Raw genomic sequence first — 26,419 nt, 5'->3', positions numbered from 1 at the left:
AGTACCACATTTTCTTTATCCGTTAATCTGTGGATGGACACTTAGGTTGCTTCCATATCTTGGCTGCTGTGAACAGTGCTACAACAAACATGGGAGTGCAGATATCTCTTCAATATACTGATGGCCTTTCTTTTGGTTATATACACAGCAGTGAAATTGCTGGACCATAGGGTAGCTCTAGTTTTAGTTTTTTGAGGAACCTTCAAACTGTTCTCCATAATGGTTGTGTGAATTTACATTCCCACCAACAGTGTCCGAGGGTTCCTTTTTCTCCACGTCCTCAGCGGCATTTGTTATTGCCTGTCTTTTGGATATAAGCCATTTTAACTGGGGTGAGATAATATCTCATTGTAGTTTTGATTTGCACTTCTCTGACGATCAATCCCCTGTTCTTATTTAGACTTGGCTTGTTGAGTGCTTGTCTGTACATAATGTATATAGTTGACTTCCTTGTTGCAATGGACTGAGTGTTTATGTACCCCCCACCCCCAAATCCTAATCCCCAAGGTGATGGTGTTAGGGAGTGGGGCCATCCGGAGATGATTACATCATGAGGGCAGAGGCCTCATGAATGAGATTAGTACCCTTATGAAGGAGGCCTCAGAGACCTCATTTGCCCTTTCCACCATGTGAGTTTACAGTGAGAAGATGGCCACCTATGAGGAGGCAGGTCCTTACCAGACACCAGTTCTGCTGGTGCCTTGATCTTGGACTTCCCAGCCTCCAGAACTAGGAGGAATAAATGTCTGTTGTTTATAAGTCACCCAACTTATGGTATTTTGTTAGAGCAGCACAAACAAACTAAGCCACTTGTGCACTGATGAAAACTTGCTATATAAATGGAGGTAAGTGTGGCTACACGTGAGACCATGATTCTGTGGGAGAAGAGGGAGAAAGACCCTTCTCTGGTACTTGGCCAGAGAAGAACCTCTCCAGTCAGGGCAAGCAGAAACCTGAATGGGAGAGAGAGCGTGAGAGAGAGAGTTAGGAGTGAGAGAAACATGGAGACAGACTCACAGCCAGTACCTAGCCTTTACCTGCTGTAAGATGACATTGCCAAAGTGCCTCCTCATGCCCCGTGTTGAGCCAAAAGCTATTTTTTAGTTAAAAGTTGTACACTAAAATTTCAAATTGGTGAATATATTAAATTTGAAGTTTTTTTTTCCATTGTGTCCTTGAGGAGGTAATTATTTAATGATGTGAGTGCTCTCAGGCTTGGGCAGAGGACAGAGCCTAGAGAAGTTCTGTTTAGAAGAGCAACCCCAGCGGTTTGGGGAGAAGCGTCGCCTTTTCCATTGAAGCCAGAGAAATCATGTAAAATTCCTCTGCTGCCCCAGAGACCAGTCCCGTGGTGGGATGGAGCAGGGGAGGAGGGTGTTTGAGGTGTTGCTCATTCCCCTAATGGGAAATAACCTGGCTCAGGAAATAACCTGGCTCAGTGCACCAATGTGTAACTGAGACAGTCAGTAAAGGGCATTTATTAAGCACCTGCTGTGCCAGCTGGGTTCCTCTGTAAGCCTGTGAAGTCAGTATTATTGTGTCCTTAGGAAACTGAGGCCCAGAGAGGCTAAGGGACTTGTCCTAGCTCACACAGCCCAGTAAGATTCGGAGCCTAGATTGGAATCCAGGTTCAGCTGGGTCTGCTTTCTGTACTGATGGTTTTCAAAAGATGTGGTCCCTGGGACTAGCAGGATTACATGGGAATTTGTTAGAAATGCAAATTCTCAGGTCAGCCCCTAAGCTACTAAATCTGAAACTCTAGTCCAAACGTCTGCTTTAACAAGTCCTCCAGGTGACTCTGATGCATGCTAAAGTTTGAGAACCATTTCTCTCCATCACACTGTCTCCAGTTAAGGAATAATAACTGATGGTCCCTGCCCTTAGGGGTTTACAATATGGCTGGGAAAACAAAAGAAATATATGTTTATTTAAAAACAAAAAGTTGGCTGGGCTTGGAAAGGGAGCTTCCTAGAAGCTTTAGGGGAAAAGGTGGCCTTGAGGGTTGGCCCAGTCTGTACAGGTGAAGAAGACAGCCTGGTTGGGAAGGATATACCAGTGTGTACAAAGGAGGGGCCACTGAGATACAATTTTCCAGATGCAGTGAGTGAACAAATGAGTCTTTCTAGGATAGGGCGCAGGCTGGGGGAGTCATGGAAAATAATGGGGTGGAGGGGGGCTGGATTGTTAGTGCTTCAGAACTTTCAGCCAGTGAGTTCCCCACATAGCTTCTACTCCTATAGGCAGCCATCATTCATTTGACAATCTATATTTACAAAGCACCTGCTGTGTGTGCCCAGAACAGGGCAATGGAAGCTAAAAGCAGGCTTTCCCAGAGGCTGTGCTGTTCCCTCTTGGGGACGTCACCTCCAAATCCCCCAGCCATCTGACGACCTGCTTCTCAGCTTTCAGCACTGGGCTCCATTGTCACTTCCTAGTTAACCCTTTCCTGGTCCTTCCCAGAGATGGGCTGACTTAAAGGCCCCTCCCTTGCGTCCCCCTTCCTAAATCCACTTATGGACTCAGAGTTAGGAGCTGCAGGCCTGAGGTAGCTGCCTGCTGGACGGCTGTTGGACTGTGTCGAGGGTCTGGAATCACATAAGACAAGATTTTGCTCGTTGGTACCTGTCAGGTAAGCGATGGGGCCTGCACAGTAGTCTGAGCTGGTTCACTGGTCTCAGAATCACCCTTGACCAATGAAGAGTCTGTGGCCAGAGTGGCCAGCTGTGCTACATGCAGGCAGAGAGGGAGAGACTCTGCTTCCTTGGAGGTGGCTGCCTTCTGTGCTTGCCGAGAACCTGCTGTCTTCGGCCAGCCTGCAACCATCATACTATTTGCACACGTGGACTGTGGGGAAATAACATTTCGTTGAATTTCTCAGTGCTCCTGTAAAAAGCCCTAGTCTCCTGAGACTTGAAAATGTATATGACATAGAGGAAAAGAAGTTGTGCTTTCACCTTCCTTAGAAGCATTCTGCCCTTCATATAAGCATAAGAATCACATCTGTAGCTATCTGTCTAGTTAATGGTTCTGTTATAAACAGATAATAAAATGTATCTACTCATATGAGGTACCTGGAATAGTCAGATTCATAGAGACAGAAAGTAGAATGATGATTACCAGGGGCCATGGGGTGGGGAGAACAGGAGCTATTATTTAATGGGTACAGAGTTCAGTTTTGCAAGATGAAAAGAGTTCTGGAGATGGGTGGTGGTGATGGTTGCACAACAGTGTGAATGTACTTAATATCACTCAACTGTAATTAAAAATGGTTACAATGGTAAGTTTTATGTTATGTGTATTGTACCACAATTTTTCTAAGGGATAAAAAATTCTTATCTTCCCAAGGGGGCCAAAGGGTTACAGGTAGGGCTAGGTCCCTAGGCTAAGCTCCCAAGGTGCCAGGAAGACTAGAATGCTATCTCCCTACCTAAATCCCTAGGTATTTCTTTATTTTAATTTTTGTGGGTACATAGTAGGTGTATATATTTATGGGGTATGGGATATGTTTTGATACAGGAATGCAATGTGAAATAATCACATCATGTAAAATGGGGTATCCAGGGCCCTCAAGCATTTGTCCTTTGAGTTACGAACAATCCATTATACTCTTTTAGTTATTTTTTAAATGTACAATTAAATTATTGACTACGGTCACTCTGTTGTGCTGTCAAATACTAGGTCTTATTCATTCTTTCTAACTCATATTTTTTTTTGTACTCATTAACCATCTCCATCTCCCTTCCCCACCCACCCGTTACTCTTCCCAGCCTCTGGTAACCATCCGTCTACTCTCTATCTCCATGAATTTAATTGTTTTGATTTTTAGATCCCATAAATAAGTGAGAACCTGTGATGTTTGTCTTTCTGTGCCTGGCTTATTTCACTTAACATAATAGCCTCCAGTTCCATTCATGTTGTTGCAAATGACAGGATCTCATTCTTTTTTATTGCTGAATAGTACTCCATTGTGTACATGAACCACCTTTTTTTCTTAATTTGTGGATGGACGCTTAGGTTGCTTCCAAATCTTGACTATTGTGACAGTGCTGCAGCAAACACGGGAGTGTAGATATATCTTACAGATACTAATTTCTTGTCTTTTTTTTTTTTTTTTTTTTTGAGATGGAGTCTCACTCTGTCGCCAGGCTGGAGCACAGTGGTGCCATCTTGGCTCACTGCAACCTCCATCTCCCGGGTTCAAGTGAATCTTCTGCCTCAGCCTCCCGAGTAGCTGGGACTATAGACGCGCGCCATCACGCCCAGCTAATTTTCTTTTTGTATTTTTAGTAGAGACGGGGTTTCACCATGGTGGCCAGGATGGTCTCGATCCCTTGACCTCGTGATCTGCTCGCCTTGGCCTCCCAAAGTCCTGGGATTACAGGCATGAGCCACTGTGCCCCACCACAAATTTCCTTTCTTTTGGATATATACCCAGCAGTGGGATTTCTGGATCATATGGTAGCTGTATTTTTAGTTTTTTGAGGAAACCTCCAAACTGTTCTCCATAGAGGTTGTACTAATTTACATTCCCACCAGCAGTGTACGAGGGTTCCCTTTTCTCCACACCCTTGCCAGCATTTGTTCCCCTAAGGACATTCAAAAAAGTTAGAGTAAAAATCTAAGATTCTTTCTATCCCTTCTCAAAGAAGAAAAGGTTTTTGTTTTGTTTTTTCCCCTCACCTCTCAGGAGAGCAGGCAGGGACGGCTGTCTAACTTCTGTATATAAATGGAGAAAACCATTGTTTTTGGTCTCTCACTGAGTGTCCTGCCACTCGGGGAAGAGATTTTTTCCTGTAGGCTTTTAACACATCATGCAGGGATAAGGTCTGGGGCAATGGAAGTTGACACACTTATTTACTGTAAGGTAACTGAGAATAAATCTGTCTCTCCTACCTCCTGTGTGCACTGAGGATAAAATTAATAAAGATGAATACTAAAACCCCAACATGTACATATGTGTGTACCCACATGCACTCTTTCAGCTGGTGGTCTACTGAGGGTCCCTAGGGAAGGGGAAAGAGCTTAGAGGATTTCCTGCAGAGAGGAGAAGTTGCTACAGGTGTAAGTGAGGGGGCACAGTAAGGAACAACCCTTTGCCTCAGAGCCTCCCCTTAGGAAACTCCATCCCCAGGAGTGAGATGGGCCCCAAACTGCTCTTTCTATAGCATTCATCTCAGATTTTAAGTTAATATTAATTTCAGGACCAAGAACTATTTCTAAGCAGCTTATCTGTATTTCTTTTGATCCTCACAGTTCTATGAAGTAAGTTCGATTTATACCCCCTTTATAGTTGAAGAAACCAAAATGAGATTTAAGAAATGTGACCAAGGTCAGATTTCAGTTCTCGCCCCTGGACATTGGGGAGCAAGTATTGGAACCCTCATATCTTAGCTTTGGGGGTCCTGTGGTCATACAAGATCACATACCATTTTTTACTTCCAAGTGTTGGCCGACTACCCAACCCTGGCAGTTGGGAGTTGGTGGGGGTTCCACATACCAAGGGAATGAACCCCTGGTGTCTTGGCCACAGGCCCCTTCCAGTTTAGGTCGCAGGGAGAGGAAAAGGGAAGAACAGGTGAAAAGGAGGAGAAAGGGCACTTCTGGGGACAAGGGTTCTCAGGGGACACCCCTCTGTGTCTGCCTTGGATCCATTTCTCCTTCTTCTGCAACAGCCCCCAATTTTCCTTTTGGAACCCCCCTTTCCCCTTTACCTAGTCCATGTGGTACTGGAGGGGCTCACTCTAAACCCTGGCTACATGGGTGGGTGTGTGACCCAGGTCTGGCTAATCAAGGATGGCCACACCCCCATGTTGAGCTAATCAGAGTAAATCCTCAGGATTTAGCTGGAACTATTAGGAAAGAGGCGTGCTTTTCCCCCTGGGGTTGCACTACTTGGTGGAATACATTTAGAACAGCAGAGGCCATCTTGGCATCATGTGGAAAGAGCCCATCTGGGAATGAAGCCAAACAGAGGAGTCCAGAGACAGCACAGTGGTTAATCTTATGTGTCAACTTGGCTGGGCCACAGTGCCCAGATATTTGGTCAAACACATCTAGATGTTGCTGTGAAGGCATTTTCTAGATAAGATTAACATTTAAATCAGTAGACTTATCCTCCATCATGTGGGTGGGCCTCATCCAATCTGCCCACAGCTTTAAAAGAAAAAAAGGCTGATGTCCTCCTAGGAAGAGAGCATTCTGCCAACGCACTGGCTTTGGCCTGGAGCTGCAATATCAGCTCTTCCCTTGTTTCCAGCTTGCTGGCCTGCCTTGCAGGGTTTGGCCCTGCTGGCCTCCACAATTGTGTGAGCCAATTCCTTAAAATAAAAATCTCTCTCTCTCGCTTCAATTTCTCTGGAGACCCCTGACTAACACAGATGGCCAGAATAGATACATCATTTTAATATCTCGATCTGGCCAAACCTGACATCATATACTCCTGGGTTTTTCACTTAACTGGTCCTCTTCAATTGGGTTTCTGTCACTTGGAATCCAAAGGGTCCAATTCAAGAGGGAGCGGTGTGCTCACATTGACTGAAATATCATTCTTTGCCGGGCTCAGTGCCCTCCTTTGACAGTTGACCTAGGCCTTAAAGGGTGCATAGGAGTTCATGTAGGCATGAGGAGGACAGGGTAGAGTGAACACGTGCAAAGACACAGAGAAGTGATGGAGCATGGCAGGCCAAGGAAACCAGAGAGGTTGATGTGGCAGAAGCAGAGGAAGTCATTTGGCAAGAACCGGGAATGGAGAAATGGTCTGGGGGCCAGAGGATGTAGAACTTTGGAAGCCAGGCTGAGGGGGCACATGAAATCAGATTCCGTACATTGTTTCTTTCTCATCTACTTGAGGCAGTATAGCACTGTGGTTAATGACATGGATTCCTGGAGCAACCCTGCCTGGTCTATACTACTTACTATCTATTTAACCTCAGGTATGTTACTTAACGCCTTGGTGCCTCAGTTTCCCTAATGAAGATAACAGCATTGTCTACCTCATAGGATTCCATGTAATGATTAAATGAGTCACCACACATTTAGAGTTCAGCACAGTGCTTGACAAGTAGTAAACACCTAGTAGTTAGTAACAATCTTATTCCTACGAAGGCCAGTGGCAGGCTCCTGGGCTGCAAACCCCAGGCCCCAGAAAGACAACTGCAGCCCTCTACCCTCTCCCTGCATCAGGCAGCCCACCTGCCTTCCCCAGGGGGCTGCTCCTGCTCACAGAGGGATGGCCAGCCTGACCTCCAGAGAGCTGGAATTGTCATTGCAGCGACAGGACAGAACAGGGCTCTCAGCTCTGGAAACAGGTTCTTATCCTCATCTTGGTCTTGGGAATTAGGCTGGAACTGGGTGAGAACAAGCTTCCCAGCCACACAGGCCCAAAGAGAGTCACAGAAGTACAGAGGCCGTAAACTCAGCCCTTTCCCCTCTGACTCCCAGATACGGAGGCGAGAGGCTCAAAGCCAGCTCGGCAAACCCTGGGGACTAGCTGTGGAAAGCAACTTCAATGAGATGCGTAGAATGCCAAAAGTTCAGAGTCAAAGGGCATCCTTGGATTCCCAGGCTTTTTAGGTTTGTGTTTCCACTGGGTGGTGCAGAGAAAGGGCACCTCTGCCACCAACTTAGGGGGATCCTGACAAATCATCCCCTCCTTGGGTTCAATTTTCCTGAACATCCAGTGATGGGGGGTTTAGGGTCTAGGGTGGCAAACAAGGTTCATCCTGTGGGTCAGATTTGATGAGTGGTAATTGGCTGCCTGGCTGGCTAGTTAGATAGCACTGGCCCATGGGCAGTCCTTGCCCTAGTTTTAGCCCTAAAATGCTTAGTCTTGGTCACTGAAGTGGATCCTGATGTCTGGCCCAGTCCTCCCACGGACTCTGGCCCCAGCAGTGTTCCTATGGCTCCCAAAGCGAGTCAGGAGCTGATTTAGATTCTACCTCTATACAAATTCTTTGGCTTTTTCCCTTCCTACCTGGTTAATGTCAATGTCTGCTGGAGAGAACTATGCACTCTGGGTTCAATGTGGGACAACTTTCTAATGAGAGTTCATTTCCTTGATGACAATGAAGAGAGCATCATAAAAAAGGAAGCTGAAGCCCATCGTAGCCTACACACTTTGGCAGCCCTAGGTGACCTCCTGGCTCAGGGCTATGCCATCCACCTCCCCCGCCTCCTCTCAGTCCCCCTTCCTGCCCGGCCCAGTGCTCATCCTCTCTGCCCTTCTCCTCTAATCAGGAGCTCAAAGCCTCTTTACCGTCTCACTCACCAAGTCCCGATAAGTGCTGATAAACTCATTCACTCCAGCTGCAGATGAATTTCCAATGGTGAGATTCCAGGCACTGACCAGCTGAAGGCCTCAGCAGAAGTTTTTGTAGGCCACAAAAGGAGGTGAACACTACCCAACAGCAGAACATTCACTGTTCTTCAGTGGTGGGGAGACGTGTTCTGCCAACAGTCTGGAATTTGAGACATTCCGGGGGGAGCTGCCTTGCCCTCTAGAGCATATGGTGGAAACGGGTGCACACAGTCTCTGGGACCAGAGTGCCTGGCTGGAGTCGCAGCTTTACTACTTCCTCACCGTGTGACCTGGGGCAAGTGACTTCACCTCTTTGTTTATCAACTATCTCTTAATAAAATGAGGTTGTTGATAATAATAGTACCTGCCTCATGGAGTTGTTGATGGAATGTATGAGCTGAGTGCTTAGAACAATACCTGGCACTTAGTCAATGCCATCTGAGTGTGGGCTGCTATCACCAGGCTCCTGGGATGGCCAGGCATGAAGCCCAGGTGTTGCAGTTTGAAACGGCAGACAAGAGTCTAGCCTAGGCCAGGCACATGGGTGACAGCAAATAGGAGCTCCCTCCTCTTACCTGGGCTTTGGAATTTTCTCCACAGCCAGGTTAGGTGCCTGGCAGGAAAACACAGGGAGCTTGTCTGCGTGGCTGCTGTCTCTGAGCGCCAGTAATTTGAAGGTCACTGTGGCTTTGTCTTCATCCAGGACATCAGAAAGTCTGGCAGTTTCTCTGCTCCCTCTCTGTCCCTACCCATTGATTTCTTTCAGTCCCACATGGCAGTCGCTGCATTTTGGTCTGAGCCCCTCTCCCCTGCCATGATTCTGGGAGGTGTTGGGAGTCCGTCTGTTTTATTACCAAGTCCTCGGGATCCAGCTTGGTCTGCATCCACTATGGGATGAGGTGGGGGATTCAGCTGAACATAGGGCTGAACCTGGGGGATGGGCAGTGGGTGTGTCCTCAAGGGGCTCTCTGCAGTATCCCACCTCAGGAAGGGGTTTTCCTATGGTCCCCTCACACACAGGCACTCTCCCTCAGATTGCCTTCCCTTGGGACCCCAGTCCACTTCCTTTCCATACCCAGGGTTTGGTGGGGGAGGAGGGATGTCATAGTCATCCTCTGGTAGGGGTGGTGATCATGACTTGCTGCCCACGGTCCTTGCTGCCTCAGCAGCCATGTTGGGTGGGATGTGACCCCACCCCCAGCCACAGCTGATTGGACCTGTGACTGGTCCCTAACCCAAGGGTCGCCCACTCAGGTGATTTGGCCTGATCAGATTGTACCACAGGAATTTGGAATGGGGAAACAGAGACGGGGTCAGGCGAGTCATGCTGATACAGCCCCACCCTCTTCCTCAGAGCTAGCAGCCCTGGTCCCTGTCGCCAGAAGAACTTTGACATTCCCCCTGCTGGGCCCCCGGAGTTATGCCTTCCTGCCTCAAGCCCTTGCATTTCCCATGAGCTTCTGCGGGATGTGCTTCCACGGAGGGAGTGGACCCCGCCATCTCCCTCCCTCACATGCTGTCGTGGTGACCTCAGGAGAAGCATTGGTGGCCGTGACGTTCTTGAAAGAAGCTGGGGCACCCCATATCTTGAGGTGACCCTTCGGGGCTCCTACCTTCAGCTCTGCTTTCTGGAATTGAGCAAAATCCCTGCCACACAAACTTCATCTCCTACCGTCTCTGCTGAGAAGACATTGAAGCCCAGCCCAACCTATCTCCTGCTTTTTCAACCTCTGCTTCAAGCCAGCCCTGGCCATTTGATCACACCCTTCATGTCAGACCCAGATCACAGCACTGGGATCTGTCTATCACCCTTGAATAACGGCCACAAACCTTATGGTGTTTTGATTTGCAGCCTTGAATCTGCTGCCCAAATCCACACTCACTCCCATAAGCTGGAAAATAAATCTGTTTATTTTATTAATGAGCTCAGAGTAAGGTTTGCAGTGACAATCCTGGCAGCAATTAAAGCAGAGGGCAGAGGAGAGGGATGGAGAGAGAGAGACTCCAGTGGGGTCTTGTTAGGGTTCAAGGAAGGAGTCCCCCAGGGCTGGGAGAGACCAAATTCACTGGGCCAGAGGAAAGGAATGAGAGTCTGGATCCTTGAGATCTTCTCCCAAACTGCTGGCTGCTCCCTTTCCTCCATGTTGGCCTTCAGAAGAGTGGCCCGAGCTGTTCCTTATCTGGCCCTGGTTCAGGGCCAAAGGGAGTTTCAGATTCCTGGGTGATAGATTCAGGTCCCAAGGATGCCGTCTGGTGTGTGCCGTGTGGCCTCTCTCAAGGCTGGTCCGAGGCTTTGTGTTCAGGAGGTGGGGCCAGAGCTCACTGTTTTCTAAGGGTGAATTTGGTTTCCCCTTTTGGACTTCAGAAGAAGGTCCTGCAGGGAAGTGGAAACAGCCCAGGTGGGTGCAGGCTTTGTGGGTGCACACTCAGCCCAGCCAGAGCAAGGCCCCACAACGGGGAGTACCCACTCTGGCAGCACAAGGCCCTGCCACCCTTTGGAGACCCCTCTGGGTGCAGGCCCCAAGTGGCTACACACCAGCCACAGCCACAGCACACAGGAGGCCAGGGAGAAGGCGGGAGGGACTCCTGGGATGGGGGAAGGAGGAGACTGGGAGGAACAGGGGCAAGAGTCCCTTGCAAAAGGCAAGTGACAGAAAACATAGGGCCATGCAGGCCACCCCAGAAGCCATGGTCTAGCCAGCCAAGTGTCTTGGGAGCATGAGGCCCTAATGTTTTGGGAAAGTTGTAACAGAAAAGTCAAGTCCAGGCTTGGGTCTGCCCCAGATGCTGCCATCTGTGGCTTCAGGCCACACCAAACACCAGTTTCACAGCCATCTGCCAGCTCTGTCCACGGGCACATCCCTATCACAGGGTGAGAAACCCATCCCACAGCTGGGCTCCATGGTATATCCCACAGATAGAGCCCAGAGCCAAGGAAGGGAGAAGGCAGAGAAGACAGTTTGGTCTAAGCACGGCTCAGGCCAGGACAGGGCACAACAGGACATGAGCAACTCTAATCCACCAACCCTGGTTCTTTGGACCAGCCTTCAAAACCTCTTAATAGCCCTGGTTCTGGCCAAGTGTGGGGGCCAGGGTGGAGCAGGATCTCCCAGCAGGTTGGCATTCATAGGAAGGGGAATTTTCACATCCTGTTGAGGACATCTCTTGGGGGCAATTCCAGCCAGGCTTCCTGTGGGCTCCTTCAGCCCCATATGCCTGGTTCGAGGCATTGTCTGTGTCCCGCAGAGAACGGTGCCCAGGGCTTCATCCTGCTCATTTGGGTGCTGCTTGGGACCCAAAGCAGGTCCCAGGGCCGTGATGAGTCAGGACACCTGGGTCTCAAGCAAGTACTACAGACTGGGCTTTGCACCACTTCCCTGAGGGGAGGGCTTTGAGTCTGAGGAATTCCACTGTGGCCAACAGCAGGCCCCAGGCAGCACTTCAGGGATGGCACCTTGTGTACCCTCCGGACACCAGTCCAAAGAACCTGCTGACAGCGTGGGCAGCAGATGGCCACTGCACGCAGCAGGGACAGACAGGGCCATGTCGCCCGCCTGCCTATTCACCGTGGGCTCCAGCTGCAGGAGGAACCCGTGTCTGTGCACGGCAGCACGGTCTTCAAGGAGCTTTCGGACCGGCTGGGGGCTTTCGGCTGCGGAGGAGGGAAGAGAAGCTCTATATACACAGAGCAGAGCAAGAAACACAAAACAGGCTTGGTTACTCCCAGGCAGAGCTCCATGGGGCCTCTCCTTTCACTGGGCTCCTGCCTCGGTTCTGCCTAGCCCCTGGGTTCCAGAATTAGGAGCTGCCAGACCCTGCTTTCTCCAAGACACATGTAGAGCTCAGACTCTGCTGGCCACGGGGAGCAAGCAGGCCCAGCCACGACAGGGAGGCAGGGCGTGGTCAGTGAGTGGGTGAGTGGTGGGTGGGTGAGGGCTGGGGAGGTGATGGGATGAGGTGAAGATGGAGGTGAGACACCACACAGAGGCAGAGAAACAGAGAAAGGCAGACAAAGAGGTAAGAATGGATGCAGAACGACAAGGACAGAGGAACAGGGACTCAGAGACAGGGATGGAGAGAAACAGGAAGAAAGAATAGGAGACAGTAAGAGAGAAAGGGGACCGGGATGAAGGGGAAAGAGGGGGGCAGATAAGAGGTTGACAGGAAGGAAGGAGAGGGTGAAAGACAGAAAGACAGAGAGGGAGGAGGAGAGAAGACAGAGAGACCCACAGGACACAAAGACAGACACACAGGGAATCACAGACAGAGACAGACTAGGCCAAAGCTCCCTGGAGTCCCACAGGGTGGGGACAAAAGCCTGTGGTCCTGGCTGCCTAGAGGCACAGTATGAGTGAATGCAGTTAGACATCAGGAAGACCTTCCAGAGAGTGAAGGAGGGACACAGACACCTTCTAACCATCTAATAATGGGGCAGGGGATAAAGTTCTGAGTGGGGAATTAACATTCCTGAGTCTTTTTCCCAATGTCACTGCTTACTCGGTCTAAGACCTCATGCCTCAGTTCCCCATAGTAGAGAAGAATTTGGACAAGACTGCCCGGGAGGCAGCTCAGACACTGCTTAAGGACAATGACTTGGCTCTAGTCCAGGAGTTTTCTAGGAGCTCTGGCTATGAGAAGCTGCGTGCTTGGGCCATTCCTTCAGGCTGGGAGAAGGCTGGGGGTGGGCTGGAGAAAGGTGGCTGAGATTCCGGAGAAGGAAGAGGAGGTCTCAGGCTAGGTGCCTGCACACACTTACAGCTCATCGTCATACTCCTTTGGAGGGCAGACGGCAACCACAAGGTCGATCCAGTCCTGTGGGGAGAAGCCATGTGACTCTGGGGCACACTCAGTTGGATGGTGCATCTGCCCCGGCACTCCATCCGCATTTCTGGGCCCCATGGCCCAGGATCAGCCAGCCTGCACCTTCTTCCCATGGGCCCACATGGGCCCCACTGTGACTTCCATGGTCTGAGGACGTTTCTAGTCTCTGAGGCTTTGGGACCATAGAGGCCAGGGCTGCAAGGCCCTCGAATGACACTCAGCTCCCAAATGTCAATCTATGGACCGGGGACAGGCAGCAACCTCAGAATCACTTGGGGGAACTTCTTAAAAGTGTAGACTCATAGAATTGGCCCCTAGAAGTCAGGGGTGAGTCCTGGGAAATAGTACTTTTAACAACCTCTCTAGGTAATTCCGACGCACTTTCTGATGCACAGTCAAGTGGGGGACTTCTGGCCCAGCTTTTTGATCCTAACACCTGAATCCCTTTTACTGCCATCCTTGACTTGCCCATCGTTCTCCCTCCTTGGCTTGGGTGTATCCCCTGAAAAGTATCGGAAATATCACTGGACCCCTCTACCACGAGCTAGTTCCTAATATTGAGCTGAAATCTCTCTCTCTTTCCCCAGGACTTCCCTCCATCCAATCCAGGTCTTCCCTCAAGAATCAGAGAGAACACTTCAGCTCCCTCTGCCCTAATGCAGACCTTCAGATAATCAAAGATAGTCATCATGTTACCCGTGAGTCTTCTCTTCTCCACATCCCTTCATGTGGGTCCCAGGCCCATGTGGTCAGCTTCCTCGGCACTGAACTTAATACCTCAGGCTCGGCTGCCTGCATACAGTTGCACAGGTTGTGCATTGCACAACATGAACAGGCACCATTCACACTACAGTCTGTAAAAGGGCACCCCCTCAGATTATGTAGTGCACAGCCTGGGCAACCTTATGCAGTGGCCCTGATCCGGGTGGGTGTCTAATGAGTGCAGAACAGATTCCCGCCAGCCCCTCCTTCATCCTGGGTTCTCTGCTTTTGTTAATGCTTTCTGGTAGCCCTCAGAATTCTCTTGATTCTTGTTCAGTGTGCACTTAGAAAAGACCTTAAGTCTTTTTCTTGGGTGACCTGCCACGCCCTGGCTTCAGGAGTCTGTTTAAGCCACTGGCTTTTTGGATCCAAGGTCAGGAATTGACATTTATTTCTCTGAATCCCATCTTGTCAGATTTAAACCACAGGCTGGATGGGGTATGGCGTCACCAAAGTGTTGCCTGGACTCCAGATGCCCACCCTGGAATGAGGCATCCTATCGTGAGGCCTGGCTGCAGAGGCCAGGGTTTGAGGCAGGCAGGTGAGGGAGGAAAGGAGGGAGGGGGCTCATTCTTACCCCGCCCTGATTCCAGGCCTTCTGCAGGGCAGCCTCAGCCTCAGCCAGGGTGTAGTCTGTCACAGTCTTGCCGTTGATTGCCATGATCTCGTCTCCTTTCACAATGCCACCTGCAGGCAGATGAGGCTGATTGGCCAACTGGGCTGTATGTGACATGTGCCTGGCCCAGGGCTTGGCAAAGGGGGGTCATTGCCAGACAGCAGAAGAGACCAGAGCCTGGGTTCTGAAAGCTCATGTGGACTCAGAAAGCATGAGGGGAAACTAGCCACCTGGTTAGTGGCTAATCAAAGGGCATTTCGTCCCTGTCCCTTCCACACCCCCTCACCCCAGCTCAGGAGAACCTGGATATCATTGATGATGAGCCTCTGTTATTACAGAGGGAGACAGACCTGCATTTCCAGCACAGTATGAGGCCTGAGTCAATTCTGCCAGCCAGCCCTCCCTGTTGCCAGTCATGCTGGTCTTTTCAGGTCCCCGAGCTGCCATGCTCTCTCCTGCCTCAGAGGCTTCATGTCGCTGTTCCCTACCTTGCTTTCTCTTCTTCTAGGTCTGAGAGGAAATGTCAGAGGGGGCTTCTCTGACCCCCGCTCAGTCGAATGTAGATCTTGCCTATTCTCTCACAGCATCCCAATCTTTTCTTATTTGGCATTTTCCACAATTTGTAATCATTAATCTGTTTGTTTACTTGTTTACTGATGGTCTCTCCCACCACACTGTCAGCTCCACGTGGGCAGGGATTGTCTTTTTGGTTCACCATAATATCCCCAGCACTTAACATAATGCCTGACACGAAATAGGACCACAGTAGATATTTGTTGAATAAATGAAGCTGTAATAAGGTGTTCCTGGAAGAGTGGCCTGGGATCTAATAATTTTGGGGAAAGCTGAGTTATAAGCTGGACAGAGCTACTCACTGCAGGATTTGTCAGTCTTGAATGTGCTAACATGCACTGCAGCTTTCCAAGAGGTAGACAGATTGTGCATGGTTTTCCACACCTCTTCGACATCAGAGCCCTTTTTGGAGGAATTTCTCCCAGTCCTGATGTCCACAGAACACTCTCCAGGTTACATTGAAATAGATCACCCAGGAGCCTTGTGGGCATGAGGGCCCATAGGAATGTGGTGTATGATACTGACAATGGTGGCCATGGAGGCTTAAAACACACGTGCTCCTAGGGAAGCTTCATCAGTGACTGGTTATGTTCAAAGCAGTGCAGGACCAAACCATAGAAAGCAGTTGCCTCTGTGCAGTGCAACTGGGGATGGGTGACTTTCACCTTTTCATTTTGTACAAATCCATGACAGAGTCTCAGGGGCAATAAGGCAGTTGTTGGGTTGGGGCTTTGTAAGTGGGAAGGACCCAGGAGAGTCACCCATCCATCCTGGTCCCCTCTCTCTGCTAGACACAGCAGGCAGGTATCACAGAAATGTCACCAGGTGACAGACAAATGAAGACAGAAGAAGAAGGTGGGGCCTGGGTGTGCACTGATGGGCTGGGGCAGCTGCCCGGCTGGGCAGGTCCCCCTTCTATGGCTGAAATGAAAGCTTAGAGTGTGAAGTCACCAAGGTCATGGCTGCAGAGCTGGACTTGTATCCAGGGCTCCCAATGCCCATACCTCACTTTAGTAACCCACAGAGGCCTGGTTGCCAGCCCCCAAGGGCCTTTCCCGTCCCTGTTTCCTGCCCCTTACCTCTTACCCCTCCATTCTACCACCTCCAGCTTGTGGTCCAGCCTAGGACTGCCTGGAAGGGATCTGCTCATAGGATCCCCCACTCTGGCCTGGGAAGGTAAGAGGCCTGGGGCTCCTCCTCCAAGGGCACCTACATCTCCACAAAGGGCCACAGAGGACTCAGGAGCTTCCTTGACATGGAAGAAGAAATCACCAACAGTGGGGTTTCAGACTGTGTCCGACAGGTGAAGGGGGTGATGGTTTGAAGCAAGAGACTGTGCCTGGGGTCTGCAAAGCTTTCACTCATCAGCAGAGGGTGTTTTTGTAGATAAGGGGATAAAGAACAAAGCAAAATGAGAAGAGAGACACAGGGTATGGGGACCTCTGGCCCTCTGGGAGGGGACAAGGCTGCAGAAGACCTCAGACAGAGGTGGCACTTGTGCTGGACAGTAAAGCAAAATGACCAAATTGCCTGGATTCAAGTCCTGCCTCCACCTTCTCCTGGCTGTGGGTCCTTGAACAAATACTTTAACCTCTCTGAGCCTCAGTTTCCTCAGCTGTAAAATAAGAATAATAACAGAACCTGCTTTCAGGGTTTTTGTGAAGACTAAGTGAGTTAATATCCATGAAACGCTGAGACACAGGGCTGCGAGCCAGATGAATAGCTTCTGGCACATGGCTAGTTCTGGCCAAACGTTCGGCTCTTACCATCACTGAAAGGACAGGCAAGGTTTCGGGGGTTTCCACGTGCTGCTCCTCTTCCTCGAAAGCCCTTTCTCCTCTTCACGAGGCTGACATTGACTAATGCTCAGCTCAGGGTTTGCCCCTCTGAGGAGCGCTCCTGGCCTCCCACTTCCTCTTGGTGGGTTAGGGGCCCCTCAGGGTTCCCACAGCTTCCCTCCACTCTGAGTTCCCCATCAGCCCTTAGCAGACCATGCTGTGACTTTCAGTATCTGGCAATTCTGAGTCCGTCTCCAACCCTGGCTGGGGACCCCCTGAGGGCACGGTGGCATCTGGCTTGGCTGTGTACTCACAGGTCCAGGCACCATCCCAAGCCCCCAAGGATTGGACAGGCAGTTGGACGGATGGACCCGAGTGGGAGGGCGTTCTCCAGCAACCGTCAGCCCACTCCAAGTGGTCACCTGTTTGCTTTCCTGGAGGGCTCCGTCTAACCACTGCATCATCCCCAAACCTGGGTGTGGCTGGTCTCCACTCACCGTGCCTCTCAGCAGCTCCCCCCTCGTACACAGCAGAAACGACCACCTTCCCAATGGGGGAGTCCACACCGCCTTCCAGGGCCAGGTCTAAGGATCCCTCCTGGTTAGAGGAAAACAGGCCTTAGGGAGCCAAGCAGACAGCAGCCTGCGGACACCTGGGCACCAAGGAGTCTCTTGACAGAGCCTCAGTAACAGTGGAAGAAGCCATGGGGCCGCCGGCAGTGCCGTCTGGAGAAAACGTGGCCTCGGTGCCAAGTGGGGCCTGGGTATGTGGCCTTACAACAGAAGGGTGTCTCTGTGGGAGACGGGAGGACAGTGGGGACCTGAGAGACCACCCAGGAGTGACCTTGAGACTAGAAGCAGGAAACCAAGGGAGGAGGGGCAGGCACAGAGAGGGATGGCGGCCCACTGACCTCCACATGCCCAGGTACCTTCTTAATGCGTAGGAGCCGGACATCCTTCCCCATGATCTGCTCTGGGGTGAACTAGAGGGAAAAAGACAGTGGGAAGCTTTGAGCTGGCCTGAAGGATGGCGCTTGGGGTAGGGCTAGAAGGGGAATCCAGGCATCTATGGGACACTGGGCCCCACAGAGCACATGGGCAAGGGGAGCGTGCCCAGCCCCATCCCTATTGGTCTTCAACTGGGAGTCCCAGGAACCATGGGGACAGTGCACACACACACGTGCATGTGTACCATACAATTCACACTGGAGTGCCCTTTGGAAGGAACTTTCGTGGGAAGAGCAGCTGGGGCATCACTGGGACTCCTCCGTGCCCCACCTCATCCCAGGACCCCAGGGCCCGGAATGCACCACTATCAAACACCCTAACCCCCACCCTGCCCTGTTCCTGCGGTTACTCCCCCAGGAGAGAAGCGTCATCTCTTACCATGGAGTAGGGGTCAAAGCCTTCCTCATATTTCCGGAAATCCTGGAAGCAAAGGGAGGGCTTTAGGGCAACACAGCAGAGGCCCTTGAGGGTCAGGGCCGAGGAGTAGGAGGGTGAATGGTTGGAATCCAAGGGTCAGAAGTGAGGGGCAGGGTGGGGGAAGGCATGGCCAGGGTGCAGGATGCAGACAGGAGGCCGGCAACCCCAGCAGCCAGGGGACCCCTGTTCAGGGACAAGCAGGAGGCTGAGGAAGACTTTAGAGGATCTTGACCCTGCCCTGCTTCAGTGGCACAAGCGTCAGGGGCTGCAGGGGCACCAGTGATGTCTAGATGGTCTGGAGAGGCAGCATCTGCCTTGCTGAAAGTCTCGGCCCCAGCCTCAAGTCCTTTAGGCCCCACCTCATCTCTTCCAAGTCTCCACTGGAGCAGGCCCAGGCCCTGGGGGATGAAGCCCAGGGTGTCTCCACCCAGTGCTCCGACCCCACAGGAGGGGCCCATCCAGCTCAAGAGAAGGCTGTTCCTGGAAATCAGCCACAAGATGGTGGAGGGAGCCCACGGACACCACAAGGAAAGCAGGTGGTGTTGAGAAGCAGTGTTGGCCTGGGGCCTGGCAGTGTCCTCATGTAATGCTTACCTAGAAGGTAAGAGGCCTCCCCAGATTCCGGGGAGTGCAGGTTGGCCCTTTAGCTAAGGGAGAAGGGAGGACACACATCTCAGGGGACCTGGCTTGATGGGGGATGCTGTGGGGACAATGGCTCCAGGGTATAGAAACAAGACAGTGAGGTGGCACCTGAACACACAATGAGGTAATGCCTGAACTACATGGCCTTCCTCGGGAGTCATACACAGCGAGTGGGAGCCAGGGGCATCCCCAGGCTGAGGGGCCAGGATGCTAAGCACAAGGGCAGCAGAGCCATGGCTGGTCCCCATGGAAGGTGGGAGCAGAGGAGAGCCCCGTGACAGGCCTCACCGGACTGAGTGGAGCCACCCACAGCATGCAGGTCCCTAGACCACACCAAGTGATCCCTGGGGCCCATGGTCTGTGTGGTGGGGAGGCCACAGACTCCCCTATCCTCAGAATACACCAACTAAGTTCCGAGCACAAGACGAGCACCAAATATCAGCAGACAGATCCCCAAGCATCTGCCTGGCATCCCTCCTCACTTGCCTCAATCACCCAGGCTCAACCCCAAGAGGCCATGAGCTCGGCTCAGCTTGGAGGCTACATCCAGGTCAGTGTGTGGGCAGCAGACAGAGGGGGCGCAGCGAATGCACGGGCAAGAAGGATCATTGGGCAGAATGTGGAGTTGACGCTCTTTGACTTTGAGGGCGCTGCCTACTCCAGCTGTTTCTCCTGGAAGGCTGGGCAATGGTGGCTCTGGCCTCCTTGCTCCATGATCCTGAGAACCAGCTCTCAGGGATGGGCCAGATGGCAGGTACTTGTGTTTTGTGTGAATTTAGATCAGAGACTCATAAGCCACTGCAGCTGGTCGGCCCTTAAAGAGGCAGCCCAGCCCCTCATTCAACAGAGGAAGAAACTGAGGCCCAGATAGGTGATATTCACGCCCAAGGTCACCCAGTCAGTGGGCAGGGGAGCAAAGGGTTTGACTCCAACTCTGGAGCCTAGACTCTGCACTTCCCTGCTTCTCTCCCTGTGAGGGCTGTTTGTGCCCTAAACCGCCAGGTCCTGGAAGGCCTCTTTTGTGACGACAGTGCTTTAAGGCGGGATGGTACAGTGTTTAAGAGCACAGGCTGCAGAGACCGACCTCCTGGATTCAAATCCAGGGATTGACATTAGCTGTGCCATCGTGGGCACATTTTCAAATCTCTCTGCTTCAGTTTCTCATAGATAAAATGGGTATGATAATAGCAATTACCACCCAGGGTTGTTGGAAAGATTAAATTGACAAATCCTTGGGCTGGGAGCAGCCTCTTTTGCTGACACCTATGTCTCACTGCACAGTTGATACTGCCCCTCTGCTCCCTGCCTGTAGTCAAATCAGCCTGTGGTCTGATGGTGAGTTATCAAGTAAGGAGGCTGGAGAAGCCTGGGCTGGCTGCAAGATCTCCCTTTGTCCCGGGGTTTCTTTCATTGGTGATGAAATAGCCAATCCAATGGTTGGCTCCGTGGAGGTACCCCAGGATGCAGGGGGGTAGGTGGCTGCCTGCCTGATGCCACTCAGAGGACCAGCAAGGACTTCCACGTCCCTGTGCACAGGAGTGCCCTAGGCACAGGGAGGACCTCAGCCACCACCTCCTCCCTGATGCTGGCTGGTTCAGTGTCAGGCAGGGTTGGTGAAGCTGTGATCTACCCGGAGGAGAAGAGGGGAAGGTACAGGGAGACACCTAAGCAGCCCCTTCCCTCTCTCCTAGGGCTGGAGCGAGGGCCCATCTTGGCCTCTGTGGGCCTCTGAGGGTTCCTTCTGCCCTGCTCCTCTCTGGACAAAACAGCAGCAGAAGAGGTGAGTGCCCAGGGATCCTGCTGTTTCTCAGCTCACGCATGGGGTCTAATAAGCCCTGGATTCCCATCTGATATGAAATCCTCCCCAACCCCTGCGCAGGCAATGGAGGACACAGCTCTGGCCTGAGGCTTGGTGGCAGATGGGGCCACTGTGGACCTGACCAGGTACTCCCAGAGAGAAAGAAGTGGCACAGAGTGGGAGTGATGGGGGTGGTGGGGAGACCCCCAGACACACAATGGGTATCAGTTTACTTGTCTGAATGCTGTCTGATAAACCACCATCCTCTTCAACATCTCCTGTGGCTGCCAGAGGAAAAAAAAGTTCCACACTGGAAGTTACCAATAGGTCTTGGCTGCCCCCTGGTGCCAGGCCTCGGGCCTGCCAGCCTGGGGCTGCCATGCCAATGTCCCTCCCCGAGCAGACAGTCTGGCTTATGTTAAGGGCCTACTCAACGTCCAAAGATGCTAACCAGTTGTTGTCAAGCAGACACCACCCCTTGACATTATCCAGAGAACATGACATGGATGCATCCGCAGGCTGTCCCAGGAGCAAAAACTTTGCTCTCTGGGGAGCTGACGGGACAGCTAAGGCCCAAAATAAATACCTCAGCTGTCCTGCCCTGACATTTGGATAGAGTTTCCTTGAAAGGGAAGTTAAAATTCTGACATGACTGTCTTCTCACTGTTCATGGGAGGCCAGCCAGTGGTCGGCACCTCTGGGAGGTGCACACGAATCCCAGCTCCCTTAGCCGTCAGTAACTGAGACTGGCGGACATTTCCCACTTCCCCAGGACCACAACTCAGACTTCCAGCCCCAGTGAGAGGTGAGAAGTAAGTTGGAGAAAGGGAGTGAACCTGCTCTGGCCAGTTCCCCATCTGAGAGTGTTTCATGCCAGGCCACAACAGGCCTTAGGTCTGGGGCCAGGGCACCTGGAATCTCTGTAGGTTTTGGCAAGATGACAGTGAGGGTAAGAGCGTGGGCTTTGGAGTATGAAAGGCATGAGGGTAAGTATTAAGTCCAGGCTCTGCCTGGGGCACCTGGTGCCCCTCTGGTAACCTCTCTAAACCTCCCTTTCCTTGAGTGTTAAACAGGATGACCACAGGAACCATCTCACAGTCCTGCTGTGAGGATTAACTGAGGCCATGCAGAGCCTGGCACATAGTAGGCTCTTCACAGGTCGTAGTGATTATTATTACTTTTAAACAGAGCTCCAGGCTGTTCAGTGAAGTGGGGAACAGAAATTCCACTGGTCATGTCAACATCCACTTACACCCATGTGGCTCATCTCTTGGCCAATAAGAAGGTTAAGAGACGGCATCTGTGATCTGCATTTTTGACCCACCTCACTTGCCCTCCAGAGACAGCAGAGCCCAGGGGAGGTAGCCCTGGTCTGCTCCTCTAGAGACAACCTGGAGGGGACCCAAGGGGCTTACCAGAACTTCAGATTTCACAGCTGGCCTGTAGATGAAATTGGGCTCCTGGTGGACCATGACAGGTTTGGAAATGGTGGACACGCCAGGGCCTCGTGGAGGCTGTGGGCTTGGGCAAAATGTCTACAGGAGTTAGTTTAACACGGACCCAGGTGAGGTCATGGTGGGGTGGCCAAGGCCAGCCATGCTACTTCTACACACATGCAAATCTACACCCATGCACATGCGAAGCCAGCCTGGTTCATTCAATCTGCTGGAGGTCCTGGGGGTGTGATCTTCAGCAGAGAGATGAGAAGCCCATTGGCCACAGTGTGGGCTGAGACCACAGAAACTACGGAGTGGCTCTAAGAAATCGGACACTTGAGCTAGAACCTGCCTTGGGGGTGCCAGCAGCCAGTGTCACTGAGGAGACACACTTTCAGACCCCTCTGTCAGTGGCCATGGGTGCTATCCAGTGTCCCTTGTCTTTAAGGGCTGTCTCTTTGGCCACAGTTCCAGTCCCTGGACCACAGTGTGAAGCATCTGCTGTTCCTAGTTGGTAGGCACATAGTCTCTAGAGGCCATGGGGTGAAGACCAGTAAGAGAGGCATCCGGGGGAGCTGACGCAACCTGTCTGCTTGGCTCTAACCCACTTGATCTTCTTGGGCAAGATGTATCAAATCAGTTCACAACCCTGCCCCCAAACCCTCCCGAGTGTCCCCATTGACTACTGAGCTCATTGGCTTGACTCCCAAGGCCTTTCACCAGCTTCTCTAGCTTCCTTTTCAGCCTTATCTCTCACTCCTCGCCACGCTCCTCACACTGCCTAGCTTTAGCCTCAAAAAATGCCAGGCTTTCTTGCCTTGAGGCCTTTGCATGTGCTCTTTCCTTCTTCCGCTTTGCCTCCCAGGTCTTAAGTTGGGCATCACTGCCTTCTGGAAACCTCCCTTGAGCTTTTCCTCTACTCCAGCCCTCTTCCTTATTATAGCACCTGTGCTTCCTCCATCTCCACCCTGATGGTGTGGCGGGTACCTACTTTTCTTTGTTCCCCAGCAGACTGTCTTGAGAAAGGAGACTGCAGCTGTCTATCTAGCAGGGATTCCCAGTGCCCTGCATAGTGCCTTGGCATACAGTAGGTGCTCAATAAGCATGTGTTGAATGAATAAATGAATGACTAAATAGTATGGTGAGAACATGGGACAGTGCCTGTGGATAGATCTGGCCCTGAAAACCCCCCTATGGCAGGTGCTGGTGTGGCAGGCACAAGTGTCAAGCCAACACAGGTGTTTGTTTCCATGACTTGGGACCTGCTGGTGGCTGGGGTGACTGTGTGGGCGTGTGGTCACTCACACTTCCTGCTGCAGCACTGATGACAGCTTGCCAGGGGCATGCAGGGAGGAGGAGGGTGGGTGGTACAAGGGTGAGAGGTGGGCCAAATGAAGCCAACCAAACAACAGCCCCCTGGCTTTCGAGGCTGGGACAACCCTGGCTTTGATGTTGCTTATGACATTTATGGTCCAGTTCTTCAGAGGCTCCTCGTGTTGGAGGGCTTTTAACCTTCCCTGGGCTCTGATCAGGAACTAACAGTGGGAACTTGGTGATGCCTTGAAGAATCTGAGAAATCTGGACTCTGTCTTGAATCTTGATCCTGACTCAAAGTTTTGCTGAGACTGAGATTGCTAAGATCCCAGGTTTGCAGCTTCACCCAAATTTTCTTGTACTCTGGACTATCAATAACCATAGTTAATGTCTACTGAACATCCACGACGTGCCTGCCACTCTTGCCATTCTTAACTTATAATGTGTTCGTGTATTAACTTATTTGATTCGAATAGGTAGCTTCCATTAGCATTCCTATTTTTGGACAGGGATGCCCAGGCTCAGATAGATGAAGTAGCATGTGTTCAGTCACCTAGCTAGTAAGTGGCAGAGCCAGGATTCAAACCCAGCCAGTCCAACTCCCTGCTACTCCAACTTGCCATCTTTATGTTCCCTGCACTTCCAATGTCCTTGCTCCCATCCTCCATGTGTTGCCATCCCTCAAGGCTCAGCTTGTAAGCCCTCTACAGAGGTGTCTTCAATCTTCAGTTAGAATGAATCCCTCCCATAGCGCATTCCTTACGCATATTTTATAGCAGAAGCCTGCCTGGGCAGCAGCTCATCCTTCAGATGGCAAAGTCCTGGAAAGCACAGGCATGTCAATCTCCTCCGCATCCTCTTCAGCACTGCTCCCTTCTCCCCTTCACAGAGAGAGGCTCCAGGCAGGTACTCAATCAAAGTGGAATCAAATTTGTTGAGGAAAAGCTACTGCTCATCTTGATGGAGGCCACTTACAGAGAAAAATGTTGTGCAAGGCTAACTCAGCTCTAGAAACCAGCTCCTGGCTGGGCTCTGGGGGAAGATGTCCCCAGAACAGGCAGATTTCTTCCTATCGAAGCTGCAGGGCTCACAACTCCAACCAGAGGTCCAGAAAGGGTCCCTCTGAGAGTCTCCCGCTGGAAGCTGCAGCCTTCCTGGCATCTGGCACTTTCTTCACTCCCACCTTCCTTGTAAGCTCTCCTGAGTGCTCTGAGATGCTTGTCCTGCTCTCCATGCAGGAACTCAAATCCACGCAGGGAAGGTTAATAAAAACCACTGGTCAGGTGCTATTGACTATGCCCTCCCTCAGCAACCCCTGCTACCCTCAGCTGACATGAGATGCTTTTGCACTGACTCAAGCCTGGCCTCATAGCTTTGGGAGTGGAATAATATTTTGTTTTTCCCTTCATGGGATCCAAGCTCCCTGTCTTCCTCAGAGATTGCATGTTTCAAAATAGTCTTTGGATTACGAATAATTAATAAGAAATATGTCTTTTTCAGAAAGACACTGTTCATCTTCCTAACATCCAAGAAAAACATTCCTGTTCTTTTAATAGAAAATTATTTCTAGGAACTCTCTCATCTTCATTTTTTCTATAGCTGGAAATTGGCCAGAAATTTCTAGGTATTACACTTCAAGCCAGTGCAGTTGACCAGTACTGTAGAAAATGGCACTGGAATGTCCTAATACTGCATTTGATGGTACAGTGTTATCACTTCATTTACAGAGCCAAATACGCCCCTGCTTCCTCCTCCCCTCCCTTTTTTTCCCGTTAAATCAGGAGTCATTTCCCATATTCAAGGCTTTCTGGGATAATATCAGGAAGTGACTGGATGTGACAGAGTGCTGGCTATTCATTAACATAGCCTTCCAAGTTCTACATTGAAAGTTACCAGCATACACTAGCAAAGAAGAGCTAAGAGAGAGCAATGAATATCAAATGGACACACTGTTGCTTACCCCAAAGGTCCCAGGCCATTCACCATACAACACAGCACTTCAAAATCAGTGAGAACCACCATAATATACATGCAGGATGTCCACACATGAACACGGAGGGGGCATTCCTGGAAAATGGGGTGAGATGATGTTTCTTTCTGTCTCCACTCTCAGGAGCAGTGGAGGACATGGGAAACAGCAGTTCTCCCCACTCTTCCTACTTCCAAACATAGCATACGGAACAGGGAGATTACCTTTGGGGTGGGTGGGAAGCTCCGTTCAGGGACAGGGGAGTTAGTGGGCTTCCCACTGCGGTTCTTTGCCTCCCAGTCCTCCACTGGATTGCCTGTGTCCCCAGTGCGGAAGGGATGGTTGCCCAGTGCTTCTTCCAGTGCCGAGGGCAGTGGGCGGGTGGGAGTGAGGTCTTGGGTGGGAATGGATGGCGGGGGAGGGATGGGAATGGGGGGTGGAGTGCGCTGCACCCATGGGGAGGATGAGGCGCTCACATGGCCAGATGAGGGAAGGACAGGGGGCGCCGGGACCTTGTGGGGTGGGTTGGAGAGTGGAGGGTGGGGCATCACAGGCAAGGCAGAGGGAGTCTTGGGGGGATAGTAGAACATGTCCAAAGGGATGTCGTCCAGGTCAGTGGTGTGCAGGTGCAGTCCGCCTGTGAAGCGTCTCAAGGGTGGGGCCAGGGGAGACACAGAAGGCGGGGGAGGTGGGGGCCCTGTGGTCATCTGGGGGGGTTGCAAGGAAGTTCTGTAATTGTCACTCTGATTAGCGCTCCACTTCACAATACATCGAGCACTATGCTCTTCTAATCTGTTTCTCTTGCTACTGGAGACCCACCACCCTTAAATCAGAACCATGGGGCGCCATTCCTCTGCCACCTGGATGCCCAGCTGAGCCCATACTAGGCTGCTGGTAGGGAGTGCACAAATGCAGAAGAGCCCCGAGTTATGCCATCTGTGGGTGGTAAGGTGTTCACAGAGTTCATTCTCTAAACTGGAATGCCCTTGA

The 26,419-nt window shown here is 51.4% G+C and overlaps 1 protein-coding gene across 3 annotated transcripts in view; it reads right to left on the bottom strand.

Moving 5' to 3' along the window:
- Positions 1-10,184: 10,184 nt before the first annotated feature.
- Positions 10,185-26,419, bottom strand: part of USH1C (USH1 protein network component harmonin) — a 50,413-nt gene continuing 34,178 nt past the window's right edge. For 2 of the 3 annotated variants that reach the window (XM_054523986.1, NM_001132749.1), the window contains 6 exon segments: positions 18,232-18,273; positions 17,775-17,828; positions 17,344-17,443; positions 14,457-14,566; positions 13,053-13,108; positions 10,185-10,670 (listed from right to left, as the gene is read on the bottom strand). In XM_054523986.1, coding sequence (XP_054379961.1) covers positions 10,658-10,670; positions 13,053-13,108; positions 14,457-14,566; positions 17,344-17,443; positions 17,775-17,828; positions 18,232-18,273 — 375 coding nt within the window. In that variant the 3' untranslated portion in view covers positions 10,185-10,657. 3 annotated transcript variants of the gene reach the window in all.

Source organism: Pongo abelii, chromosome 9, assembly GCF_028885655.2.
Source record: "Pongo abelii isolate AG06213 chromosome 9, NHGRI_mPonAbe1-v2.0_pri, whole genome shotgun sequence".
Lineage (NCBI taxonomy): Eukaryota > Metazoa > Chordata > Mammalia > Primates > Hominidae > Pongo > Pongo abelii.
The sequence above is the reverse complement of the archived record's forward strand: the minus strand, read 5'-3'. Positions and strand labels throughout refer to the sequence as shown.